The sequence below is a fragment of the Hippoglossus stenolepis genome, chromosome 17 (assembly GCF_022539355.2).
Source record: "Hippoglossus stenolepis isolate QCI-W04-F060 chromosome 17, HSTE1.2, whole genome shotgun sequence".
NCBI classification, from domain to species: Eukaryota; Metazoa; Chordata; class Actinopteri; order Pleuronectiformes; family Pleuronectidae; genus Hippoglossus; species Hippoglossus stenolepis.
The window spans coordinates 1,414,151-1,423,405 of NC_061499.1; the positions used below are offsets into that span (position 1 = coordinate 1,414,151).

Here is a 9,255-nt window from a genome sequence, read left to right on the forward strand (position 1 = left end):
AATTTGAATTATGACCAAAAATATGAAATTATTTTGGTTAGTTTCAAGGAATAAAGCACAGATCTCGATTAAACAGTCATATTTAGAGAGCCGTTACAGTTCTGCCTGTACAATTTGATGCATATTTTTCTAGATTTCTTAAAATTATTTGTTCCACAACTGTTTATTGTTTAACTTTGACCTGCCTAGTTTACATATATTGTGTTATTATATAAGTGTGTTATGTAGTTAAGAGTCAAATATATGTAACATTGGTTTCACTTTCCACTGGTCAGGACTATGAATCATTCAGGTCTTCAGATTTCTAGTTTAAGAATTAAACAATCATGTGTAGGACTGATGTCGGAGGTTCTTCTCCTTCTAGTTGAGTCTTGTATGATCTGGATGGAACCTGTGTTTCACTCATTCATCATTTGTCACCTGTTTGATTATCATGAGGGCAGCGGAGTCAGTTAAGGTCATTACAGAATTTGATGGGAAGCAGAGGAAATGTAGGATTGACGCTTGAGCCGGATCTGAGTCTCCCCATTCATGAGCGGGGGGGAGAGCTTAGTGTCTAAAAGCAGAGCGCGGACAGATTGTGGATCAGTTCATCAGTGTGAGTTACACTAGGACACGATGGTCAGTTCAGTCCTCAAGCTGCCTTTTTAACACACAACGCTTCAGATTAACAGCCGGGAAGTGGATGATTATCAAAATACAGCTGATATGAAAACCAGACTCAGGGAGGTGGGGGTGCCTCGACCTGCTGGTCAGTGAGAGGAGGTGTGGGGGGTGGATTCATATTAATAATGATAATATATAAGTATCAGGCTGTGAGAATGTTTAAAGCTGAAAATAGGAACGTGCAGTGGACTCATCAGGTTTGGTTTACTAGTTGGCTGGTTGGTTTATTTACTGGTTGGTTGGTGTTTTACTGGTGTCTGGTTTTGTTATTTACTGGTTGGTTTATTGCTGGTTGTTAGGTTTGGTTGGTTTATTAACTGGTTGGTTCACTGATCTGTCACCTCTGTCTTTAACATTGTGAGACTATTTTGAGAATAATTTCTAGATCTTGATGGAAAAGGTCAGACATATATCTATGACTTTGTGTCTGGTTGAATTTAAAGGGTCTGTTGACGTTTTAGTTTTCTCCTCATCAGACGACTCCCACTGATGCAGAGAAAGCAGGAAAGCTCCTCCAGCGTCCTGCTGCTGGTTCTCATTTTCCAATCGCAGATCCAAACCGAGGTCTCTCCACTCGTGAGATTGCTTAAAGCCAGCTCAGCACTGGTTGGTGTTAACAAGGGTGGAAGTTTACAGCAGCTGTACCATGAACCAACGACTCATCATCTGTTCCATACCATCCTCTCAAATTAATCACTATAGGACCGCAGGTCAGGAGGGTCACGAGAGAGGCAGAGATGAAGAAAGAGAGGGAGGGAGCTGGGAGTGTGGATGAGTTGACACAGTATAGGGAGCAAAGGGGAGGGAAAGGAACAGATGGGACTTGTGAGGATTAGAGGGAAATCTGGGTGGTTTTCTGATGGAAACTCACCCAAGACGCAGGAGGGTGTGACGAGGGAGGGAGCGCAGAGGAAAGGTGAGGAAGACCGACATCCACGTCTGAGCAGAGGTGAAGAAAACACCAAGACTCCTGCGTCTCCTGCTCCTCCCGGACATGGTGAGTCCGCTTGTTTCTGACTTTTCTGATTTGTGGTGTGAGTGTAAGCTGATCAGGAGCTGAGCGTCAACTGCAGCTGGATTTTCAATCACATGCACGGGGGAGAGATTTCAGCTCATCATGATGTGTCTGACAGCAATAAACCCAGTGTTTTATTAGTTGTGGAGCTTTTTGCTGCCGGACGGTGAATTCATGTTCCTTTTGTCTCTGTGGGATTAAAACCTGAGAAGTAGGAGATGTGTGTGTGTGGATCAGCTCCTGTTTGAGCCTCAGATGTTAATCACACAGGTGCAGCAGGACAATGTGTCAGGACACTCTGGATTAAAGCTTCTCTCCGTGAGATGAATTAAAGCTCAACGCTTCGCTGGGCGATCGCCACATAATAACTTATGAATAAAGTGATTTGATTAAAGTGACGTTACATGAGCGAGTCAGAGAGAAAGACTTTAATCATTCAGCAACAATCTTCTCATCCTCACTGATCTGCCGCTGCATCAAACTCTACTCAACTTTATTTCAATACATTTTCCAAAGCTACTTACAGAAGTAAAGTGAATGTAATGAAGTTAAAATGACTCATATGAAGGAGCAGAGTTTACTCGTGGTCGTTGTTTGTGTTTTTATTCCAGACTGAATTCCACCTACAGAGTTATATTTAGATTGTTTATTATTTTTCTCGTATAGCTTTGATCACAATGATATTTCTCATTGTGCTCTTTAACATCTGTGGTGTGTTGTAAATGAAAGTTGGTCAGAAATAAATTATTAAACTGTATTATAAAGGATAACACTTTGCATTGATGCAGCGAGTTTTCCTCACGATGAGATGACAAATAGTCAAAGTGACATATGAAGTATAAACCATGCTTATATACAATAAATAATAGTAATCCAGTTAATCCAGATGTTTGCCTCTGCCTCCTCTTAGGTGGTCGTCCAGACAAACACAGAGTTGTCGAGCATTAATCTCATCCACCTAACTCTGCAAGATTAACACAGATTACCAGATGGGTTGGTTGGTTGACCAGAGGTGGGCCTGAGACTCTGGACTAATCGCTCCTTGGCGAGCTCAGTCCCTCCCTGAGAGGTGGAGGAACAGGTTGGGGGACGGGATGTGCCCTGAGCGCCGGACCGATTAGTCGCAAAATCCGCGGGAGAAGATTTAGACGTTTATCTTTGTCCGAAGAGGAGACGACCGGAGACGAGGTGCGAGTTGTGATGGGGTAGAGCGGCGGCTTCGTGAGAGGGAATGTGCGGAGTCAAGCGTCTCGCCTGGCTCGTGCCGTAGCATCGAGAAGAAGAAGAAGAAGAAGAAGAAGAAGAAGAAGAAGAAGAAGAAGAAGAAGAAGAAGAAGAAGAAGACATGTACTTGTCATGAACTACTTTTCTCTGGAGTTCCTGCTGGCCTTCACATCTGTCTCTTCTTCTTTCTTACTCACTGGAAGCGATTAAATCTGCCCACACTTCATCTTCCTCCTCTGTCCTCTGACCTCTGACCTTTGTCTTCCTTAAGCCCCTCCCTTCCCCCATCGCTCCACCCAACCTCTGCTTTGATCTTCTCCTCTGCCCTTTGTTCTACTTCTCAAACGCCCCCAATCCCCTTCCCTCGCTTTCTCTCTCTTTCCTCCTCTTTTCCATCCTCCATGAATCAACCTCAATCGCCACCACAACCTTTCACTTCCAACACGTCCTCAGCCCGTTGGACTCGTGGTGTTACAGAACCCCCCTCTCGCCTCTGATCTGCGTCCTGATTGGTCAGCGGGCTCTTACAGCCATTTTTTAACTTTGGAAGCCGCAGCCACGCTCGTCCTGTCTCCATCTTTCATCACGTGTCTGTCTTGCGTGGAGAGGCAGCCATGCTGGAGAATATGTCCAGACGTAACCGCTCCCTGTTGTCCCTGTCCCTCACCTCCCTGGCCCTCACCCTGTCCGTGTTGGCGTTCTGCACCTCCTACTGGTGCGAGGGGACGCACAAGGTGGTGAAGCCGCTGTGCCTGTCGCCCGTCAAGTTGAAGAACTGCGGACAGAATAACAGCCAACCATACACCACAGGTGAGGGGGGGGGGGAAACACTCTTAAAGCACAAATCACAACTTCTACACGGCTCCCCCTGGTGTACGTTTACAGACATACACATCCGCCATTTTGTATACTTTTTTAATATTTGATAAGTTCCCTTCAAGAAAAATACAGCAACTATACAACAGTTAAAGACCAGAAATATGCACGTGCACATTGAAGCTGCACCAGCATCTGGTAGGATTTAAATAAAATGAGATGTTTTGTATTCGTTAGTCTTTTAAGCTTGAACAACTTCAATGCCGGATCATCCATAATGAAGTAAAATATAATGAACCACAAACCGAATGAACAAATAAACATAATTCTGTCATTTTATGAGTGAAAAGTCGTCTCGGTTAAAATTGGGAATTTCTTTTTACACGTAACTGTTGTTTAAACAGTATTTTAATATGATTCATTTGTAAAATGCTTTATAAGAAACGTATGCATGTAACCTGAAATTTAACATCTCATTTTAATCTAGTGTTTCCCAGATTTAACCTTGATACACATTTTTAAATCTATGATTATTAAACGATGTATAAAATACATATGTGTAATAACTGTGACAGTCCTGACAAGTGCTGATCTTCCTGTCAGGAAACACACAGTGTATTTGTAATGTAACTCTAACTATTAATTAAAGTGATTTTAAATGTATAATGTAAAAAAAAAAAAAATACTCCATATTATTTAATGCAGCATTTTCAAATGATTTTTCTCGCACCCCACATTCAAGCTTTTTACACTCGCAGAGATTCACATAATCCCGGCTTTGTTGCTAATCTCAGAACTTTGTATCTGCAGCTGCATGTTATCTGGACTCTCTAACCCGCTGTCTTATCTTTGAGCTCTAAGCCTATTTGTTTCCATGTACGATTCAATTTCCACGACATAGAAAGACCATAAATTACCCAAAGAGCCGTGTTGCAGATTGTTCCTCACACCGTGACCTGCAGTAGACTCGCTGCAGGATTAATGTCAGAGTTTCTTGGTCATATTGGTCATAAAGTGACTCTGCATGTAGCATCTTGTCTCTTTGGTCCCACCACTCTCCATTCAGAGGCCCCCACCCCGGACCCCAAGAACCCGTCCTCCAACGTGACGCTGACTCCGCTGCAGAAGGAGGAGCTGGCCAGGATGAAGAGGAAGCAGCTGGCCAACGCCGTCCACTACATCTGGGAGACGGGCGAGGACAAGTACATGCTGCGTTACTTCCACACGGGCTTCTGGCTCTCGTGTGAGAAGCACAATGAAGGTGTGTTGTCAGGAATGATGGTTAAAGAGTTGATTGGAAGCTTCTCAGTGGAAAAGTGAGTGTCCAGCACTGTAATCAGTTACTTTCTTTAATTTTTAGTGGTATATTCTCTCTAATTACAGTGTATTGGTCAACATGGATGATTTACAGCGAAGCCTCTCACTTAAGACTATCATCTATACAAGCCTGGATTATTTTAGTCCAGTAAAAAGTCAAAGTCATGTTGTTGTAAAATGCTTTTTTATTTAAAACTAATTTGATGATAATGACACTTATAATCTGCTCTTATAACTTTATTCTGGTTTGATTCTTCACTGAATCATCATCCTCAGAAGAGGAACTTGTGCATCCTGCAAACAAAAAGTAATCACTGGCTTGTATTCTTCATCGAAAAGAGGGCGAATCTGAAGAATCTCGACTCCACCGCGTTTATCTTGGTCACAGGATCTGAGTGGTTACATCTGTGTTGTTCTTTCAGGTGAGGATCAGGAGGAGAAGTGTCGCAGCTTCATTGAGCTGACGCCAGGAGAAACTCAAGGTTGGTACAAGTTCCTCACTTTGATTCAAAGCAGGGAACCTTTCTTAAAGAACACATTTACACAGAGATAAAGGATAAATCCCCTCCTGCTGCCTCCAGGCGTCCTCTGGCTGTCCGTCATCAGTGAGTTCATGTACATCGGCCTCCTGGCCATGGGATTCCTGCTGATGTGGGTGGAATCCATTTGCCTCTGTGCCAAGAGGGAGATGAACGCCCTCAAGATCAACGCCTATGCCGCCATGTGCACCGTCCTCTCAGGTGAGGGACACTTTGTGTTGTGTGGTTTCAGAACCACCGCTCTTTAACCTGTTCGACCTCGTCTTTAACAAACCCTGCATTTCTCTTTGTGTCCGTCCTCTGTCAGGTTTGATGGGGATGATGGCGCACATGATGTACACCACCGTGTTTCAGATGACCGTCAGCATCGGACCCAAAGACTGGAGGCCACAGAGCTGGGACTACGGATGGTCCTTCGCGTAAGTTTAAACAATTAGGTTTCATTTCATTTCAAAGGAACTGCTTTGATCTCAGAGAGCAGCCATGACCATCGTTGGGTTTTAATCAGCATTCTTCGCTAATTACAATGACGGTTTTGACTTTACTCAGAATGGCGTGGCTGTCGTTCAGCTGCTGCATGGCGGCCGCCGTGGCGACACTCAACTCCTACACAAAGACCCTCATCGAGATGAAGCACCGGGCCCGGGTGAGGCTGGAGGAGGCCCACGCCGCCACCTTAGCCCCTTCCTATGAGGAGGTCGTCCGAGGAGGCGGCGGAGGGGGTGGTGCGGGGGTGTACTCCGTCAGCCAGCTGATTCAGCTCGGCCACCAGGGAGTGCTCATGGACCCACTGTGGCCCAGAGGGGCGGGACCAGCTGTTGGACCTCTTGCATGTGGAGCTGGGGGAGCGCTGCTCGTTGGTGGAGGAGGGATTGGAGTTGGGGAAATGGGAATGGGAGGAGTGGAAGTGGGAGGAATGACTTCTATGGGAGGAGTGGGAGGAATGACGGCCATGGGAGGAGTCGGAGGAATGACGGCCATGGGAGGAGTCAGAGGAATGACGGCCATCGGAGGAATGGGAGGAATGACGGCTATGGGAGGAGTTGGCGTGGGAGGAATGACTTCCATGGGAGGAATGGGAGGAATGGGAGGAATGCCTTCCATGGGAGGGATGGTAGGAATGGGACTTGGAGGAAATGGGGTGGGAATGGGAGTGGGAGCAGTGGGAGGAATGGGAGGAATGACTTGCATGGGAGGAATGGGACTTGGAGGGAGTGGGGTTGGAATGGGAGTGGGAGCAGTGGGAGGAATGGGAGCAGCTGGAGTGGGAGTGGGGCGGCTGGGGGACCCTCACGGCGTGGTGGTGATGGAAGGATGCTGCGCTGAAGGATGTGAAGACTGTGAACGGGAGATGGACGAGATAGATTACGCTTTGCAGGAGGAGAGGGAGGACTCACTCTGCTGAGATTCTGTAGAACTGTGACGACACTGGAACCACACCCACTTTTGTATATATAAAGTTTAATAATAATTGTGGCACATTGTTTTTCTGGACTCTTTGTTTGCAGCAGTTACACACTGATCCGTCATTTCATTTTCTGACCACTAGTTGGCGTAGAGACTCACGCAGAGCAACATTATTTTTCTATTGTTGTGTCTCTGGCCAGCTGATGAACATTCACTTCCCTTTTGGCTCCGGTTTGTTCTCCACCAACTTAAATATCAGTTAGTGTAGATTAGACTCGGGTTGTTTGAGCTTGTTTGATTTAAAACTGTGACCTGAGCTTGTATGTGGAAGAGAACTGAGCTGAGGAACCGAAACAAAGTAGAAGAAGCTCAAAGAGTCGAGTGTCGATTCTCATCGGACTCAGCTCTTTTAACGACTGCAGTTGAAAATGAAACCAACTGAAGCTTAGAATCTTCTCCATCCTCCTGGATTTCTTTTAAAACATCATGTTTGGCTCAAACCTCAAAGACCCAGCTGCACGTTTGATGTTTCTAAACTAAATTATCAATTTGTTTTAGGACATTGACGGAAAGATCGATGTAAGAAAGGATTTGTTTCATTTTTATAAAGACAGTTGTGATTGTAAAATACGTTTAAATGTGTTTAAAGGACTTAAGGCCAATAGAAAACTCTGAAATCCTTTTGATATTTGTATCAGTACATTTTCAGTCTGGTTGCAAAAGATTTGCTAAAGTTATGTTTCTGTGATGATATGCAAAGAAAAACAAACATTATCACATATATGATAAAAAAGATCAGTTATTGAAAACTTAAAACAATATTTATATGTAATGAAACTTTAATGGATGATGTGATTAAGTTTTTAAAGTGAACTTCACAGCGTTGGCTATGACTGTGGTTTACAGTGTTATTCACAATTTAGTTTTTTTTATTCAGTGTTTGCATGAATGAGTTTGGTGACAAATTAAATCACTGCATGTTTTATCAATACACAACAGCTTCACTGTCGAAAATCTGTTTGAGCCGAGTCTCCGTCATTCTTCATGAGAAGAATTCTCACCAGCGAGCTTTTCACAAATGGACCAATAACTTTTTGAGTGCTGATAGACTTCAGAGGGATTTCCCACAGCAGAGGACGGTTGTTGGAACCTTTTAAGGACGGACTCTGCTCGATGATCTGTTGAAACTGGGTTGTGGTTTCATCTGTTGTCTCACATATGACAAACGCAGCGGCAGATTCTCCAGGTAGGATGTTTTCAACACAACAGGAAACATGACGTATATATAAATCTACAGATTCACAAGATTACTTCTAACCGCAGACAAACGCAGTAACTTGTGTTTGTACCTTGTGTTGACCCAAACACCTTCCTCCATGGTTCTTATATTCTTACCTTGACTTGATGTGCATCCTTGACAAAGAGGAGAAAGCTAGAATCCACGATTACAGCAACAGAGAGATTTGGATGTTAAGACAGATGCTTTCAAATGCTGCACAGAAGATTATGTCAATAATCTCCCCAGTCAGGGGAATAAGAGAGAGAGAGAGATTGACATAATAAAGGCAGTGAAGCGCAGATGAACCGGGTGGTGGGGTCACTGAACAGTATGTGAGAGTAATTAAAAATGTAAATTACGAGCTTGAATTATACAACAGTTTATGTAAGATGAATGTCTCACACCACTTCAGACGCAGATGATCTATTTCCTTTGTTCCAGAAGATAAAGGAGTTCATTTATTCATTTATTCACACAACAGTCTATATTGATTTAAATGACGGCAGCGACAAAAATCATTTTTCATTTTGTTTTGAGCTATAATCGCATTTTCAATTTTAATATGATTCTCAGTTCATAATTTACAAGTCTGAGTAATGTCCGTCAAGGTGGAGAGTGACTTTTGATGATGTCATCAGTGACATCACTAATCCCTTACATCGTTAAACTAATCAGAAACAGCGTAGAAGAGAATATTTGAGCTCAATCAGGACACAGGAACCGGCGCCGCTCTAAAGATGCTCCGACCTCGTGATGAAACCAGCAGACGTCTCCCAGAATTTGGGGCAAGAAAGTAAAGTAGGTCTTCTCATTATGAAACGATATTAATCTTTAATACTGTTATCTGCGTTTGTCTTGTGCAACTTAAGAACTCGGCCATTGTGAAGCCGGGACAGCTGTGAACATCTGGAGGTTTTGGGAGGAATGAAAGACTTCAGCTCTTATTTTTAAAAGATTTATTCGAGAAAAGGAAAAGAGCTAAATATGTTGGA

The 9,255-nt window shown here is 43.8% G+C and overlaps 1 protein-coding gene across 1 annotated transcript; it reads left to right on the forward strand.

The window, feature by feature from the left end:
* The first annotated feature begins 1,291 nt into the window (after positions 1 to 1,291).
* LOC118124607 lies at positions 1,292 to 7,954 on the forward strand. The gene is made up of 7 exons (XM_047344067.1): positions 1,292 to 1,663; positions 2,592 to 3,715; positions 4,788 to 4,982; positions 5,461 to 5,520; positions 5,620 to 5,778; positions 5,885 to 5,996; positions 6,127 to 7,954. The coding sequence occupies exons 2-7, from the start codon at positions 3,520 to 3,522 to the stop codon at positions 6,980 to 6,982; spliced, it is 1,578 nt and encodes a 525-aa protein (XP_047200023.1). The 5' UTR covers positions 1,292 to 1,663; positions 2,592 to 3,519; the 3' UTR covers positions 6,983 to 7,954.
* Positions 7,955 to 9,255: the final 1,301 nt, after the last annotated feature.